The sequence below is a fragment of the Penicillium chrysogenum genome, assembly GCF_028827035.1.
Source record: "Penicillium chrysogenum strain IBT 35668 chromosome Unknown utg000005l_segment0_segment0, whole genome shotgun sequence".
Lineage (NCBI taxonomy): Eukaryota > Fungi > Ascomycota > Eurotiomycetes > Eurotiales > Aspergillaceae > Penicillium > Penicillium chrysogenum.
This window is the reverse complement of record NW_026622753.1, coordinates 6,485,339-6,502,061: the sequence shown is the minus strand read 5'-3', so window position 1 is coordinate 6,502,061 and position 16,723 is coordinate 6,485,339. Positions and strand designations below refer to the sequence as shown.

At 48.1% G+C, this 16,723-nt stretch overlaps 11 protein-coding genes across 11 annotated transcripts; 5 read left to right on the top strand and 6 right to left on the bottom strand.

The window, feature by feature from the left end:
* Window positions 1-50: 50 nt before the first annotated feature.
* N7489_010870 (uncharacterized protein) lies at window positions 51-1,244 on the top strand (the record flags this gene model as incomplete). Its single annotated transcript, XM_056716619.1, has 1 exon — window positions 51-1,244. The coding sequence occupies one exon, from the start codon at window positions 51-53 to the stop codon at window positions 1,242-1,244; it is 1,194 nt and encodes a 397-aa protein (XP_056564241.1).
* Window positions 1,245-1,550: 306 nt separating this feature from the next.
* N7489_010869 (thiamine-binding protein) lies at window positions 1,551-2,303 on the bottom strand (the record flags this gene model as incomplete). Its single annotated transcript, XM_056716618.1, has 4 exons — window positions 1,551-1,614; window positions 1,697-1,799; window positions 2,092-2,197; window positions 2,250-2,303. 4 exons carry the CDS (start codon window positions 2,301-2,303, stop codon window positions 1,551-1,553), a joined length of 327 nt encoding a protein of 108 aa, XP_056564240.1.
* Window positions 2,304-3,185: 882 nt separating this feature from the next.
* On the top strand, window positions 3,186-4,328 carry N7489_010868 (inositol-pentakisphosphate 2-kinase; the record flags this gene model as incomplete). Its single annotated transcript, XM_056716617.1, has 2 exons — window positions 3,186-4,028; window positions 4,122-4,328. 2 exons carry the CDS (start codon window positions 3,186-3,188, stop codon window positions 4,326-4,328), a joined length of 1,050 nt encoding a protein of 349 aa, XP_056564239.1.
* Window positions 4,329-4,681: 353 nt separating this feature from the next.
* Window positions 4,682-5,578, bottom strand: N7489_010867 (uncharacterized protein; the record flags this gene model as incomplete). The annotated part of the gene is made up of 1 exon (XM_056716616.1): window positions 4,682-5,578. The coding sequence occupies one exon, from the start codon at window positions 5,576-5,578 to the stop codon at window positions 4,682-4,684; it is 897 nt and encodes a 298-aa protein (XP_056564238.1).
* Window positions 5,579-6,396: 818 nt separating this feature from the next.
* N7489_010866 (uncharacterized protein) lies at window positions 6,397-6,930 on the top strand (the record flags this gene model as incomplete). The annotated part of the gene is made up of 1 exon (XM_056716615.1): window positions 6,397-6,930. One exon carries the CDS (start codon window positions 6,397-6,399, stop codon window positions 6,928-6,930), a length of 534 nt encoding a protein of 177 aa, XP_056564237.1.
* A 364-nt stretch (window positions 6,931-7,294) lies between these two features.
* Window positions 7,295-7,639, bottom strand: N7489_010865 (uncharacterized protein; the record flags this gene model as incomplete). The annotated part of the gene is made up of 1 exon (XM_056716614.1): window positions 7,295-7,639. One exon carries the CDS (start codon window positions 7,637-7,639, stop codon window positions 7,295-7,297), a length of 345 nt encoding a protein of 114 aa, XP_056564236.1.
* A 753-nt stretch (window positions 7,640-8,392) lies between these two features.
* Window positions 8,393-9,076, top strand: N7489_010864 (nucleotide triphosphate diphosphatase NUDT15; the record flags this gene model as incomplete). The annotated part of the gene is made up of 3 exons (XM_056716613.1): window positions 8,393-8,480; window positions 8,575-8,777; window positions 8,915-9,076. The coding sequence occupies 3 exons, from the start codon at window positions 8,393-8,395 to the stop codon at window positions 9,074-9,076; spliced, it is 453 nt and encodes a 150-aa protein (XP_056564235.1).
* Window positions 9,077-9,295: 219 nt separating this feature from the next.
* Window positions 9,296-10,298, bottom strand: N7489_010863 (uncharacterized protein; the record flags this gene model as incomplete). Its single annotated transcript, XM_056716612.1, has 2 exons — window positions 9,296-9,590; window positions 9,643-10,298. The coding sequence occupies 2 exons, from the start codon at window positions 10,296-10,298 to the stop codon at window positions 9,296-9,298; spliced, it is 951 nt and encodes a 316-aa protein (XP_056564234.1).
* Window positions 10,299-11,663: 1,365 nt separating this feature from the next.
* On the bottom strand, window positions 11,664-12,434 carry N7489_010862 (uncharacterized protein; the record flags this gene model as incomplete). The annotated part of the gene is made up of 2 exons (XM_056716611.1): window positions 11,664-11,714; window positions 11,787-12,434. The coding sequence occupies 2 exons, from the start codon at window positions 12,432-12,434 to the stop codon at window positions 11,664-11,666; spliced, it is 699 nt and encodes a 232-aa protein (XP_056564233.1).
* A 426-nt stretch (window positions 12,435-12,860) lies between these two features.
* N7489_010861 (VOC family protein) lies at window positions 12,861-13,580 on the top strand (the record flags this gene model as incomplete). Its single annotated transcript, XM_056716610.1, has 4 exons — window positions 12,861-13,108; window positions 13,186-13,348; window positions 13,419-13,510; window positions 13,562-13,580. The coding sequence occupies 4 exons, from the start codon at window positions 12,861-12,863 to the stop codon at window positions 13,578-13,580; spliced, it is 522 nt and encodes a 173-aa protein (XP_056564232.1).
* A 161-nt stretch (window positions 13,581-13,741) lies between these two features.
* On the bottom strand, window positions 13,742-14,998 carry N7489_010860 (uncharacterized protein; the record flags this gene model as incomplete). The annotated part of the gene is made up of 1 exon (XM_056716609.1): window positions 13,742-14,998. One exon carries the CDS (start codon window positions 14,996-14,998, stop codon window positions 13,742-13,744), a length of 1,257 nt encoding a protein of 418 aa, XP_056564231.1.
* Between the last annotated feature and the right edge of the window lie 1,725 nt (window positions 14,999-16,723).

The window sequence follows — 16,723 nt, the reverse complement described above, 5'->3', positions numbered from 1 at the left end:
AAATTATACCGTTTATACTGTTACATCTCATACATCATTTGTGTACAGTTATGCGGGTATTCAACTTCCTGGCACTGTTGCCTGTTGTCCTTGCGAACCCTTTGACCCAAACAAAGCGTACGACAGCGTGCAACAACTCTCCTGATCTTTGCTCCAAGTCCTATGGAGAAATTACTCATCTCGGCGCCCATGACAGTCCTTTTGTGCGTGACGGTGATAGTGGCAACTCGATAGCTGCCAACCAGTACTACGACACTCCAACGCAACTATCAGCCGGCGTCCGATTAGTAACAGCCCAAGTTCACAAGAGCAACTCACAATGGCGCCTATGTCATTCTAGCTGCGACCTTCTCGATGCAGGGTTGCTGAGCGATTGGCTGAAAGATATCAAGACATGGCTGGATGATAATCCAAACGAGGGTGAGTTAGTTCCGCGAGGACAGATTAGAAAGGAAATTAACACTCCGACCAAAATAGTCGTCACTATCCTCCTAGTCAACTCCGACGGCGCCACGGCCTCCGAACTCAACACCGAATTCACCACAGCCAAGATCACCGACTATGCCTACGAGCCCAGTTCCCCAGGCACCGCCCCAACAACCTGGCCAACCCTCCAAAGCATGATCGACGACGGCAAGCGACTCGTTGTCTTTGTGGCCTCCCTAGAGACCAGCACCAGCTACCCCTACCTACTGGACGAATGGAGCTACGTCTGGGAGAACCCCTACGACGTAACCTCCGCGTCGAACTTCACATGCGAGCCAGACCGACCGTCAACATACAAAGGCAACAGCGCATCCGCACTAGCAGCCAACCTCCTCCCGCTGATGAACCACTTCCTGTACTCGAGCAACCTGGCCATCCTGGACGTCCAGTACCCGAACTCCAGCTACGTGGGGACGACGAACGCCGCGTCTGGCGGAACGGGTAACCTGGGCACTGCAGCGACAAACTGCAAGAAGGCGTGGAATGGACGACAGCCGACGTATATCATGGTGGACTTCTTCAACCGCGGGCCAGCGATTGATACCGTCGATAACTTGAATAATGTTACCAATCCGGTTGGCCGCAAGTCTGTCTCGACTTCGGATGCGACTAGCGATGCCTCGTCGACGAGTAATGTGTTCAAGGCGCTGGTTGAGCTCGCGGAATCGGCTAGGTCGGGCACGTCGGTGTCTATGGGGAATTGGATTTGGACTGGTGGGAACTGGGGGAATCTTCTCGGTGGAGGGATTTCCTTCTGAGCTGAGTGGTTTGACCTCGGTTTCTGTTGTTTTGCTTTTTTTTTTTTCCTATTTGGAGCGTTTTAACGTCGTTTCTTGGATATCCTTTCGAGTCCTGTGATACCTGTGATATGGGCTGTGCACTGGCTGGACAGTGCATAGCACATGGGTATAAGGTGTTTGCATGCAAGGGCAAGGCGTTTTGGATTAGAAAGTTGGGATGGGATAGCGGGTTTCAGCATTTCCCCAAGGTCATATAGTTATAGTCTCTACGAATGGAACGATTTTAAGTCAATTGCCTGTGTTTTCGACTTGCGGAGTTCAACTCTACTTTCCCAATATCTGCTGCACCTTGGCCACCTTATCCTCGAACGATTGCACTTTGTCAGTCCTAATAAAGACAATTAGCAAGAGAGATGGATTATGCAAGATAAGATGAGCAAGGAGCATAGCACAGTAAAAAGCAAACTCACCTCGTTCCAATCCGAACATCAGTATGAATACGAACAACTCCCTTCTGATGGAGAATGGTATGCGCCTGTCCGATAACCTGATGAACCCGGTCCCAAGATCCTTCTACAAAAGCAGAAAAGAGTCAGTAAATATATAAATAGCGTACACAGGCCTGTCAGCTCTCGGCGCTCGGCTTTCAGCGCTCTCCTCTCTTTCTCTCCTGTGATTTCAGTTCCAGCTGCAGACAGATACGGGCCACAATTGGTGGAGATGAGATGAAAAAGTACAATGTCCACATAGGAGCTGGAACTGGAATTGGAACTGCGGAGGTGGCCAAGGTAACACTATAATACTATACTACTACATAGTGTACATATGTAGTATGTATTATAGCATCGAGACACTCCATACGTACCAAGGGTTGTGCCTGCGGAATGCATGACATACTTCAAGCCGCATGTTTCAATCATCCGATGGACGTCAGCGACTTGGTCTGAGACCGAGGGCGAAGAGGTGCCCATCTGGGATTATGTTAGTTAGGGAGAATGTGACTCCATATTTAGAGAGGCTTACGGGGACCAGACAGAAATCGGCGACACAGTGGTCGGGGGTTGCAATATTAGACATGTTGATTAAATGGGGAGAGGGTGAGATGGTGAAATGGCGTAAAGAGGAGATGGAGGAGAAGATATAAAGAGACGAGATGAGGATGTGGTCAGTGTGACAATAGTTTATCCGCAGGGACATTTACGACATCTTTACTCATTTCCATATCTAGGTAGGTATTTCTATTTCTATTCTATTTCTATTTCTATTTCTGTTTTTATTCCATTTACATATTTACTAAATATCTTACCCTCAAGCCTCTTTACATATCACATCTGCACAGTCTGCATCTCTGAGATATCTTGCTGACCGCCATTGCCCATAAATACGGCTTCATTGGCCTTCTTCCCTCTAACCTTTGGGATTCCCCCTATAACTTCATGGAGTTCTTCCATTCCATGACCCCATGATTCCATGGTTGTTCCTTGTTCCCTCGACTCTTATGACTTCCCAAGGTTGATATGATCGACGGGGGTACGGAATACGCCACTGGGTTCTTATCGATTCCCCACAACTAAACCTTTTGGGATTTTCGAATGTCGGGCTTCTTTGTCCGGCTTCTCCGTTCTGTCTCGAAGTCTTCTTTCGGGCTGTGAGCTGTGTGTTCTCTTGATTTCGCACTTTCGAAGCTGATTGGATATCCCAGCCTTGGAAGATTGATCCGGTTAAACTCGGTTTAGCCCCCTTGGGATTCGGGTTTAAGCCTCGCACTGGGATGCATATGCATATAATCTGAAGTGGATTGTTTCAAATACATCCCTCCACCTCTCCACCTCTCCACCTTCTGATCTATTCAATCTATTCCCCTCTGGGTGGCGGTGATAACCGAATTGCCTGCTATCATTGCCTACTATCACGTCATGGTCATAGAGATAGTTTGGATCTCCACCATCCTTCTAACGGATGACCAAACCCAATCTCCTTGAGCTCCCCTCGGGAGTTCAGCTCGTTTACCTCGCCGAGGGAGGAGCAAATGTGATTTATCGGTTCGTCAGAAAACCAGTTCTCGCCAGGAAAGACCCAAAGAGGCCACTACCTCCACCTACACACGACACGGATCATTGCAACCTACCAACCCAACTTAAGGGGAAATTGCTCCGACTCCGCAAAGAAACCGCAGCCGACATCTCTTACACAGAGATTGTCCGAAACTTCGACACTATCATCCGACCGCTATTCAACCCCGAAGAACTAGTCGACCAAACCCTCGTCAGACTCCCAGAGGGTCTCATCGCCAGCTGCAACGAGCAACTCCGGACTGCCGAACTAAATGGCGCACGCCCAGAAAAACGCCATGGCAGCTATCTCTGTCTACATGAGCCATTCGGCCTACTAATCACTGATATGACGACGGCCGGAGACCCCGGCACCACCCTGGCCGAGCTAAAACCCAAATGGCTCAACCAGTCGCCATCAGCGCCCGCGACAGCGCATAGGTGTCGGACCTGTGCGCTGAGGGATATGAAAAACCGCGAGTCGCAGCTCCTAGGTCGCAAAGAGCAACGGTCCTTCTGTCCGCTGGACCTGGTGTCGGAGCAGTATGAGAATGTGCTACAGGCGACGGGGTCGATCAAGGGCTGCAAGGATCGATCGCGACTGGCTCGCATTTTGTATCGGAACCCGACGCTGCAGAGACTGCAGTCTCTGCAGAAGACTGAGAGGGATGTTGGGCTGCACGGTCCGGCCGCGCAGTCTCGGGAGATGTCCCTTGCGATGACGTTGCGGGATTGTACAATGTTCGTTAAGGTAAGTTCATGCTGCGAGTCAGGGTCTGTCATGGTCAAGGTCAAGATCATGTCGGGAAACATCATCCAGAGTCGAATACTGACCTCTCCACAGATCCCCCATGACGAAAGGTCATCTATTGAGATCCGCCTCGGTGACCTCGATCTGAAGACAGGCGCCGGCGGGAAAGCGGGCTACTGGCGAGATCTGGAAACACGCCTGATTGATCAAGGCTGGTATCGGGGAAGTAATATCAGTCAAAACTCGGGCGAGTGCGCTTTGCATAGCCCGCGGAGACCCTCTCAGTCCTATCTAGCATGAGACTGTATCAACTCGTGTGGAATGGCATTTTTTGGTGATTTGGACAGAGACAACAGATGCCTTGAGTGTGATAGTCATGGCTCGTTTGGGTTGTATAGTAATTCCTTTATGACTTATTTTCGGGGGCTTTTTGGGACTTCTTATTGTTTTGGGTTGTTTTTGGGCAAGGGTGGTTTTCTGATATTATTCTTTAATGACTGCACATTTCGAATATGATTTGTAAAAAAAAAACGTCCTCAACTGATATCGGTGGGAAAGAGTCGTCTAAAGCTATGCACAACTCCATAACTCCTCACGTATGGATAGTGTGAAATGCTGGCCGGCAGGTCTGGCAGGTCTGTGCTCGGATCGCCTCAAACAAGGACGCCGAGAACATCCTGGAATTCTCGAGACGCACTCTCAGTAGCAGCTACTTTAGCATGCTGGTCGGCCTCTGTATTCCATTCTCTTGGAATACGCCAGAACTGAATGCGCATTCCTCTTTCATCCCATCGCTCCATCTCCCCGAGTAAACACTCCCAAAGGTCCTTGTTTTTGACAGGCTCTCCCGCACTCGTCTTCCAGTTGTTCCGCACCCATCCCTTCACCCACTTCGTCATACCCTCAACGACGTACTCGGAATCAGTAGCAATGACTAGACAGCGACATCCTTCCCCAGTCCATGCTCGAAACCGCATAGCGGCAATGACAGCGCGCAGTTCAGCCCGATTGCTTGTTTGCGGGTGCTCTATGCCCGTGGGGCCTTGCTTCTCGAGAGGAAAGCTTGTGTGGCCACAGATTTCAGAGTTCTGGGTGGGGTTTCTGTAGACAAAGCAACAGCCGGCTCTTGGATTGGCACCGCCGTTGTCTAAGCACGCACCATCCGTGTAGATCAGGAATTGGTTTTCATTGTTGCGACGAATGAACCGATACACAGGTGGCGTGGCGTTGTGAGTTTTGCGGAGTGGGAAAAGCGTCTGTGGTGTGTTGCTTGGGTTTGAGGGTTTGAACTTTGTAGGGAAGACGCGTCCCGTGCCGACTCTGGGCTCTCCGCGAGACGAGGGCGCACCGATAACAACAAGAGGAGGCCCATCAATTTCGTCTGTGTGGTCGTCAAGGTCTGAGGCTTCTGAGTCATCATCGTCCTCCTCCATTAACACCTCATCCATATAGCTGTAGTCAACGCGAGGCCGATCAATGTCGTCTGTGTGACTGCCAAGGTCTGAGGCTTCTGAGTCATCATCGTCATCCTCCGCTAATATCTCATCCATAAAGCTGTAGTCAACGGTGCAGTAGCCGCAGATTACGAGTCCGTGTGGTCCGCAGACTAGGCGACCATCAGGAAGTGTCACTGGGTAATCTGGACGCTAGGCCATGTTGGATATAATGGTTTGAAATGAATGAGCTGAAAGTAAAGAGAATGTTCTGCAAAGGCTTGGACTCGAGGTTCCGAGTAGACATGTGGAGTAGAAAAAGTCTTAAATGGGTCGACCTCGGGAGGTTGAACTATGACACAACCAACAAGGAGGATCTGCGGGGAGAGAGATCACATTTCTGTTAACATGCCTATTCGCATCTCTCCTTTCACCAATATACTATTTATTTCCCTGCCTTCAATCTATTCGCATTCCCCCGTTTTAGTGCTCACCTCTTCTTTTGATAAAACTCAGCAGTCCATTTTATCCCCAGTGCGTGCTGAGTGATCACATATCCCATTCTGTTGACATACCTGCGTACATGCAATGTGACTGAGCTCTCTCTGAGCATTTGCCTAATTTGTCTCGTTTGTCATGTCGTCGCCTTATACACCGCCTCCTTTCCATAGATGCATCATCACCTTTCTTCTTCGCGATTTTCCCAACACATTCCATTCGGTCAGCTCGTCTTGATCTACTGACGTTCAAAACACCAACATAGTCACTATGGTCAACCCCCCGTTTGAACCATTGAGGAATCATGAAGTCCCCTGGATTTTATTTCGCGCATCTTGCGATGGCAAGGAGTGCGACAAATGCTGCGAGGAAGAACCCAGAAGTCTTATCGACTCGTCTAATTCGCCAGATTCTTCGGCATTCGATAGCCACCTCTCATGGAAAAGGTCCCAACGCCATTCGTCAGCTTCTTCGGCACCTGGACAAGAGCAATGCGATGGCGTGAATGGTTAGAGAGAAATCATCATACGGACATCAAAGTGGTTGCCCTCTGGGCAAGAGACATGGGCCACGTGTATAACGCGATGACGGTCGCTTTGGGCTTGGGATACTCAGATACGGGCTCTGATAATCGACGAAAGCTTCGAAATCATGAAGATGAATACCTCGTTGACGCTGGTGTGGATGAAGACCGAATCTTGGCTGTGTTTCGAGGCGGTGGTGATCTTCGAGCTATCACCTTTATTGGCCCTTTCTACAAGGTCACAACATCAGTGCCCAGTGAATACTTCCTTGCCCAAGAAAGCAATCCCCTCAAAGCCTTGGGGGAGGTGATATTCATGAACACAGGAGTGTATGATGATCTTTGGCGGGATCAGCTCGTGAAATCAATCAGCAATTTCACTTGCCCAATGCAGATAGATTACTCGAGGGGACGATTCCGTCCGCAGCTTGAGCGGGTCTATTACTAGCGGTTTACCCTCGTTTGTGCCTGTAAAGGCGTCTGTAGCTCGCGTTGTGTTCGGTTTGAGCCGTGAGGTTGGAATATCAAATAGTCCTGATAGCCATTGGGTGAAACGAGGGTGATCTCTAGGGCTGACCATGTATCTGACGTAAGACATTGCAACTAACATTTATTACTCAACAATATTACAGCGGAGCCAAAAAAAATACCACGGAATTAAGATACAATGACATAGTTAAAGTCCTGTTCCTCCTTCAACCTTCACAAGAGACACTAACACAAGACCCTGGTGCCTCAAGTTGCTCAATTAACGATCTGTATGCAGTAGAAGACTCTCTAGCGCAGGTGAGGATGCATCTGAGAATGCACCATCAGACGCCATCGCCCGACAAGCCACTCTCCGGGGATTCCAGCGCTTCCTCAGGTGTAGAGCGTCCACCGAGAAGACCACCCAACAGACCACCCGGCTCGTAACCACGCTCTGTATCAGAGCTGTCTCTAGCGTTCAGCGCCGGGAGGGGCAAGGTAGGCGCCTTAGAGAGGAATGGGGTTGGCTTGGCTGGTCTCTTCGTCAGGGTGGGGATGGGCGTGCTGGATGGGACCCCCTGATTGCCTAGCCCACCAAGTCCATTGAGGCCGCTGAGGGGGAGTTGAGCAGCGGCATTGCTGCTCAGAGCTGTCAGGGTGGACAGTGTGAGGAGGATGTTGATGTGCATTTTGGCTTCTTAGGAGATTGGAAATTATATGGATTGTTGCCTGGTTGGATTTGAATTCTGAGGAGAATGTTCTCAATCGAGGGTTTGGAGTTTATTCAAAAGAATTGATATGCTGGGAGTGTATGGGAAAGGGTATAAATATACCGGAAGAGAGTAAGGAGGTGAATGGATTTGTATAGATCACATCGCTATATGATGGAAGCGGGAACTAGATGAAGATCGTGATCCCCTTTATGAAGATCATTGAAGATTGATCTCAGCCTTGACAGATCATGTCCTGGAGAGGCCGTGATAGTCTGTAGCATTTGCTTTTGTGTGATGGGATTCTTATAGTTCAATATTGGGTGCATAAATTGGAGATCGCTGGCTACATTACTGGATTAAGTATGTACTTCTCTTTTGGCTCTTAAACCACTGCATGAATATTCCATGGGAAACAGGCATATTGCCTGTATGTGATGCAGATCAGGTTCGGTTCAGGATGTGATTGTTTTGATCACACAATAGTGATTTATATCGTTCAAGGTAAGAGACTACTGTGCCCGTGAGGCATTCGATATATATAATCAGAATACGGGAGTACATCGTACATTGTAAAATATGCGACAGTCTAATCTACAGAGTAAAAATATCTGCAATATACCGAGCACAGGATCTCCCCCTTAGAGCCAAGAGATCATCCCCCCCACTTCCTGATAAGAGTCACACTTCAACTTCTTCTCTCCAAAACACCCGTACAGCATACGGAATAGAATGGATCCAAAAGTCGGAATCGGTGTCTTCGTCTTCAACGGTGCAGGCAAATTCGTCATCGGCAAGCGAAAGGGAAGTCTGGGCGCCGGTACGTGCATACAATACCCTATAAACCCCCTACACATGCAACAAACAAGCAAATATAAGCTATTGGAATCAATCCTTACCATTTGTGATTAAAGGCACATGGGGATTACCAGGTGGACACCTCGAATTCGGCGAATCCTTCGAGACCTGCGCGACCCGTGAGACCCTCGAAGAAACAGGTCTGAAGATCCAGGATGTGCGGTTCCTGAATGCCACGAATTCGATTATGAAAGCGGAGAATAAGCACTACATTACCATTTTTATGGGTGGTGTCTGTGACGAAGGTGTTGATCCTCGGGTAAGTTGATGTTTGCTTCTTGTGGTTTTGCGATTTTTATGCGAACTGGATTTTTTCCTTGTTTTATTGCGTACCCCCGTATCCCCATATGGCCGTGTACTGGAACAGAACAAAATATGTGGCTTACTTGTCGGTAGGTACTTGAGCCGGAAAAGTGCGATGTATGGGAATGGATCTCGTGGGATGAGCTGCGGGCGTATGGAGAGGAGGAGATGAAGGCTGGTGCTGGGTTCGAGGGGAGGAGGTTGTTTTTGCCTCTTTTGGAATTGTTTAGACAGCGTCCGGATTTTCGGGTTTGAATTAAATTTTTTTTTTTTTTTTTTCGGTTCAGAATCCATACTGGAGCTATAACATATGAAATTGGATGTTCGGAAACAACTACTCTGTATACGATTCAAGAGATGACATAGGCCTCTTAATTCCTTCTTTCACCCCCTGATCATTTCATATGGAGACAACGTTGATACTCTGTTTCAAAATCCCCTTGACTGTAATGTCGATTTAATATCCAACCCGAATTAAGGAACAAGCGAGCCAGAATTTTCATCAGCAGCCCGTTTGATCCCTACTCGCAGGATAATACTCGAGATGTATGACCGAATTGCCTCTTGTAACCATAGTGGCAAGGCCCTAAGTGATCCAGCCACTGTGAAATGTCGAGGAATGATAGTTTGCCCGCTTTTCCGAGTAACAATATGTTCCACCACTGCCTGGGAGACGTCCTTCGGATCCAGGAGTGGTTGACCGAAGTCAGCTTGATATTTAGTGAAGCCTTTGATCATGGGCGTCTGAACCCAAAAAGGGTGAATGATACTAGCTATTGTTAGCACGATCTCTCTTCGAAGAAAGACTTTCCCAAACTAACCTCGTCCGCACATTTGGAGCCTTGTACCAATATTTCAACTCTTGCCGAAGGCCTTCTTGAAAAGCAAGAGCGCCAGATTTAGCACAAGCATAGTCCACCATCTCGCCTGAAGTGACAAAACTCGCCATACTGGCTACTGTAATGACATGGCCACGGTTCATACGGACCATAGATGGAAGGAATTCTTTCATGATGAGAAAATGGGCGATGATGTTGACATCGAATGTCTGGCGCAATTTCTCCTCTGGCATTCCGAGAATGGTGCCGTGGTGGTAAACGCCTGCATTGTTCACAATGACGGTCGGCTCTCCGTGCGACTTCCGAATAGCAGTGCCCGTTTCGGAAAGGGAGCTGGCCGATGTTATATCTGTTTGATAGAATGTGGCGTTCTCTGGAAGCTCAAAGGTAGGCCGGTTGATATCGAGGACCACAACGCGTACTTTCTGGCGAGAAAGATCTTCCATTATTTGCCTGCCGATGCCACCACTGCCGCCGGTCAAGAGGACTAGCTCATTCTCTGGGATCCATGTATCGCTGACTTGGAAGTTGTTTAGAACTCGTTCTGAGATCTTTGTGTGGAGGTAGTAGAGGACTATAGAGCCCATCAGAACACTCAGCGAGGATGTGATGATTGGCGCGCTCAAAAAGTCGAACATGGTGTTAATAGGGAGTTCCGATAATCACAGAGTCTAGTATGAGTAGTCCTCAAAGATAGACCACGAAGGGGCACAAATAGAAGGCGAACTTGGTCGAATTCTGTAGCTGATGTGCTGGCACAGTTGTAGTCGGAGTGTTACGCTAGCATGGAATTGGGAAAAGAGATGAGATTGTCAAGCAACTGATACAAATGAGGGGCAACGTGTTATTTTATCATGTGAATAACTGAATAACTACCTAGGTAGCCAATATAAATGGTAGCACGGAAGGTTATTCAACCTACCTAAGTACTCAAGTAGTAACGGCCTTTGTCCCCACACAGGGGCCCAAGGGCATTTTTAGCTTCGAGCAAGAAACTAGAGACAAGGACTCTGAGATTACTGTTGATTCTTCGGGGCATGGGAGTCAAACAGGGTCCAGAACTTTGATAATTAAGACCCGACGATAGAGCCAAAGGTCTTTCCCATGCATTCCAAGATATAGACAAAGAGGGAAGAACTCGAAGAGCAGCAAGGGCCTCGGGACTATCTGACTATCTCCCCGGATTCGGCTCGTCTAACAGGCGTATTTAAACCAAGGATAACTGTGCTTTATATTGAAGGTATCCCTAATATCGGGTTTACGGCCTCGGTCGCAAACCAGCGGGACAGTCTTCTTCACCCCTTTCTTAGTGAATTTTGAGTATGCTTGTGACTGCATAGCCATAGGGCTGCGCAAAGGTATTCATGCCTCTCTCCCTTCCTCATATATACGGTATTGCTAATTGAGCGGGGGATCGGGAATGTAAAGGTCTGCGGGCAATCAGGAGGGCCTGTAATGGGTACACCATCAGGAACCACAGGACCCGAGAAGCGAGGTTTCTATAGTCTTTCCACGAGGCCGACGACCTTCACTCCAATCAGCCCAAGACTGGGTATCAATATAGTTAAGATAACCAGAATAAAGGATCGGGTGCTTCCAAACTAACCCTATAAGATAGGCCTCGCGAATTTGTTAATGTAAGTAACTTTTCGATGTGCAGTGCCAAGCTATCAGGATGAACATGGTGATAGATGAGAAACTTCAAGGCTAGATAGGCGTAAGGATTCTGATAGCTAGTCAACAGCCAACATGGATAGTGAGTATATATGTATAATACAGAGTAGTATAGTAGAAGGAAGATTCATAAGAGATCCCCTCTTTTATAGCATGTGGCACATATGGATTTGTTTGCACAAAGCAATAGAATGTGCTAGAATGCTGGGTTAAAGTGAAGTTGATAGAAAAGACTTCGCAGATACCCGCCAAGCCCGAGACAAGAATCGTAAACACCTTGGCATTTGCTTGATTTGCTTGATTTATAGAAAATTAATAGAGGAACTTGATCAACTAGAACCAAAAACCCAGTCATATACAATAACAGCGATAGTCGAAACCTGTACAACTGTCAGTCAATCTATCAATATATATACCAAGAACCCAAAGACCCCAAAGACTCGAATACTCACCAATGAAATATCCACTCCAGGCATTACAATGACATCCATAGCAGGTCGATACCCTTGCCTAGAGCCTCTCATCAAAGCCAATTTCTCATTATGGTGAATACTCTCCCGGACTTCAGCAACCTTCCTATCTCCGTCAACAACATCAAAAAGCGCCAGCGCATTCCCATGCCGTTCAATATGCAAAGTGAGCATTTTCTCATCTCCACGCTTCCCCTGAAAAGCAGCCGCGTTCTCAAACGAAAGATCAAAATTCCCAAACGAAGTATTCCCCAGCGTCCATCGCGGAGCGCCAGTAGCTATCGTCGCAGTATCACACCCGGGCAAGCTAACCGACCAACTATTTGTCCACGACCATTTCCGATGTAACTCGAAAAGCGGCAGACCCGAGTCATCGCGGAACTCCCGACACGACCGATCCGTGTATTTGCGACCGGTCACTGTGAACTGTGGCGTTCCATCTTCTTCGGTGATCTTATATGCGAAGGCGGAGTGGGGACTGCCGAATGGTCTGAGTACGAGGGTTGTTTTTGAGCGCGCTATGTATTGGTTGCGGAAGGCGATGTCGCGGTCTGGTGAGCGGAGGGTTTTGCGGGGCTTGGAGGAATATGACTGCGATAGTCGGGCGTTGGAGTAGGTGGCATAGGACATGGTTGTTGCTATGCCGTGTTTATTCACAATACGTGCTGGGATTATGCGGGGTGCCTCTTATACCTCCAGGGTTGGATTGTATGGGTATATCTTGCGCTACTTAGCGCTACTTATCCCTGTTGCGGCATTTGTCCTGTCCAATGCCCGATGATCTCACTGATGGCTGAGCCACATGCCAAGAAATATACGTGAAGCTATCCCCTCAGGGCTTCAGCGGGGTAAGTGGAATTGACTTGTGGCTACATCCGGTCTCGAATGCATTTTAATTAATAGCATGGATTCAGCCACTTCTCATTTATCAAATGTCAATTGCTCTTGTATGTTGTAGAACTACCAATTCAGTAAAGTACATACAAACATAGAAGTCAACCTTCCAAGGTTGGATGTATTGAAGCAACACCCCGGGGCCCCCATATCTGCTGAGTCATGCTCCAGGGCCCTGGGGCCAGTGCTGACCTCCGAGGTCTGTTAGGCTTCCTTGAATATCATCACATCTACTCCGTACTGATTACTCGTACTGATTACTCCAACATGGCTGGGAAGTTCGCCGTCAGATCTCTAGACCACTTGGTCCTAACAGTCCGCAACATTCCCAAGACCGTGGCATTCTATACAACCTACCTCGGCATGCGGCACGAGATCTTTACCTCACCAGCTAACCAATCCATCCAGAGGTAACCCCTCTTTCCTTTCCTTTTCTTTTTTTTCTTCGCCATCTTAGTGGATGTTCAAAAGACATTGACGATAACAGACATGCCCTCATTTTTGGCTCTCAGAAAATAAACCTTCACCAATCAGGCAAGGAATTCGAACCCAAGGCCCAGGACGTTATGCCAGGAAGTGCCGATTTGTGCTTTTTGACAGACGAGAATGTCGAAAAGGTCCTGGAAGTCTTCCAAGAAGCCAGAGTCGAAGTATGGACTCTCCTTTTTTTCCCTCTCGCAAATGGTGCAAATGGTGCAGATAAGAGACTGATCTCTACAGATTCTGGAAGGCGCCAAGGTTGTAGAAAGAACCGGGGCCGTTGGGAAGATTCGCAGTGTATACGTGAGAGATCCTGATGGGAATCTAATTGAGTGAGCCTGTTCCCTTCTCTCTTGGAGAAACAAGTTGATTAACCATTGCAGAGTGTCGAACTATGTTTGATGAACCCGCCTGGGACCTATAGTCACAGACCTTTTCTTTCCCCTTTGATACCATGATTTTTTCATGTTCCTCCTATAAGGATATTGGGACAAATTCCGATTATACCACAGTCTTCACGAACAAAGTCTCAGATCTTCTTAGGATTGATGCAGGCAACTGGATTAGACCTTAGCCCACATCTTTGATCCGGTCTTTATTACACGAGCAGCGACCAGAATCAACGCCCCCAGAAGGAAGGCCAACCCGCCCCAGATCTGCGCTCCAATGTAGCTGTCGGCTCTAGCAATGAGTGCTCCACCGAGGGGTGGGCCAGTCAGACAGGCAAAGCTCACAATCGTAAAGCCCATACCCATGCGGACTCCGGTTTTGCTTAGGTCGGGCGTAAGACTCGAGAGTGTTGATGGCCAGAGACCCTGCACACCATTGGAGAATATGCCGTAGAGAACGGCAAAGACGTACAGGCCTGCCGTGGAATGGACGGCAGCCCAGCAAAACATCATCACGCTAGCAGCCAGAGTCAGGGGAATGATGGTGTTGAGAGGTCCATACTTGAGATCGGCCAAATAAGCAGGGATAAGGCGGCCGACTATTCCTGCTCCATTGGTTACGATGATCAAATTGTCCGAGTCCGAGAACGTCAGGCCCAAAGTGTCACGGGCAAATGCACCAATGTAATAGAAGGCGAAGTATAACGCCCAGAAATTCAGAAACATGCCCAGACAGAAAAGCACATAGGTAGGTTCCTTGAACGCCGACCATTCAATGAGGGCGCCAGCCTTACGCGGGGGTAGTCGAGTTTGGAACAGGAGAATAGCAGGGATGCTTGTCCCGAGCATGACAAACCCCAACACCCTAACCGTCCAACCAAATCCGATCGACGGCAGGAGAGCCTTCACCAAGCCGGGAAGAAGCATACCTCCAGTTCCACTCCCAACCAGACAAAATGCCAAGGCAAACACCCTCCTCCCCGAGAAGTAGGTCGCGACCAGACTCATCACAGGGCAGAACTGCAGACCACTACCAAGGCCTGTGCAGATACCCTGAGCGAGAAATAGCTGCCAATAGCGCTTGGAAAGCGATGTCATGAAGACCCCGACGAGCTGCAGAAGCACCCCGACACAAAAGACCGAGTGAAAGAAGCCTGCGTCTAGGGCCCGACCGGAGAATGCCCCGACAAAGAAAATGAGGAACACCTGTACGGATCCAACCCATGAAATAGCCGATGCTGAAACGCCAAGCGTTGATTCGTAGTAGGCCTGGAATACGCCGAAGGTGACGATGTACCCCCAGGTGTTAAACACCACTAAATGGCCCATCAAGGCTTGTGTCCATGCCTTCAGCCCTCCATCGGGCGGGGCTTCGATTCGGGAAGATTGTCTGTCGTGTGAAGACTCGGGGTCTTCATTATTCTCTGTCATGGTGGGTGCAGTGCAGTATGAAACCCCCAATGTGGGAGAAGAGTTCAAGTAGGATGATTGGAACTCATCGTGTCCCAATTCCGGCGTCTTGAATTGACATTAATCGATGAACGACTCAAAAGTGTCGGATTCAAGAAGCAATTGCAACCCGTCCTACCCGCGATACCCGCGATACCCACGGGGGGCTTTTTGAAGAGCGCACTATTGTTGGGCGTGATATATATAATACTTCAGGATATATGGAGGGTTCATTAGTCGACACATCCGGGCCACTGCGGAGATCCGTCTTATATACCAAGCGCCGGCTGATCGACCGGCTCCATTATTTGCCCAATCCGGCTGTCTGGGGCTGTCTATGGTACTTTTGTTCTAACTTTTCGATCCAACCTTGCATGTGGGCATCTTTCCCTGAGTGGGCAATTGGGGCTTTACAGAATACAATGACATTGAAATGTTTGTATAGATTGGGTTCGTGACATTGCAGATGAAGCTGAGAGCATTATTGGCCATTTGAACTCAGTAGGGGGAATCCCCTTATAGTAAGACTATGCTCCCACCGGGATACCTCGTAGCCAAATGAAGCAGTGGCTGGAGGACAATACTCAAGTATCTGAGTTGCGATTGTTGGTATTAGGTGCCGTATCTATTGATGCATTGTGAACCCATACCCACATCAACAGTCTCCATCAACTCAGCATTTTGCTATATGGCAGTGTATTGACTGCGTTTTCACGCCTACTCTTAGAATAATGTTCTCTTCTAGGACTTTGTATGTAGTGTAATGTAGACATCATTTAGACCTATGTTGTACTATAAGAAGATACTAACTAGGTGGTAGAATCACAAAACTACGGAACTAAAGAACCCACCCTTTTTGCCTGACCAATTGGCTAATGCCCAGCATTCTCCATAAAAATCCGGCGGTTGTTACTCCTTACAGGGTCACAGTTCATGCGGAATGTCAATCTCAATATCAATGACGACATCGTGGATCAGCCCTGAGCAGGATAGGGCCGCACCCTGCTCGCGTAAACAGATCACCCGTATAAAGTATCTGAAAGGGTGAATCATGATCCCTACAACTTCCAATAGCACAAATCTCGCCGAATCCCCGAAAATGTTTTGGATTTGCCCAATCCGTCTTCGGGGTATCCTGTTTTGATATGGGACGGTTTTTTTTCGAAATATGAAGTCTTGATGATATGTGTGGAAAGGGTTTATAACATAAATGTTGTTCGCACACAACATAAAAGCTTTTGGAATTCAATCTTCCCACTATCAAAGTCAAGGATCACCATCTACATGACAGGTTCAGGATAACTGTTCCGTGATGGTCCCCCCCCGTTCCCGGGCGGGGCCGGCTAGCTCAGGTACGCGATGCACTTCCATTCTGTCGATTCTACATTCCATTCCATTTCTTTTCTTTTCTTTTTCTTATAGCACGCAATGACGATATTCTATCCGTGGCTTACCATTCATGGTGAAATTTGATACCTTATATGTTTCAAGACGGGTTTCTGAGTGCCGATTTTACCTTGTGTTTTGCAATCTGTGTCTTAGTTATGGATCCATGCTAACTCAAGTGAAGTCTCTAGGGATCTTGTTGGAAATAGAACTTGATACTTTTATCATAGTCATTTTGGCGACATTCAAAGAGTAATATAGTGTAGGGGTACCTGTCTTCTAACTCTCTCGGGCATATGGTAGCCCCCGTCTTTGCTAGAT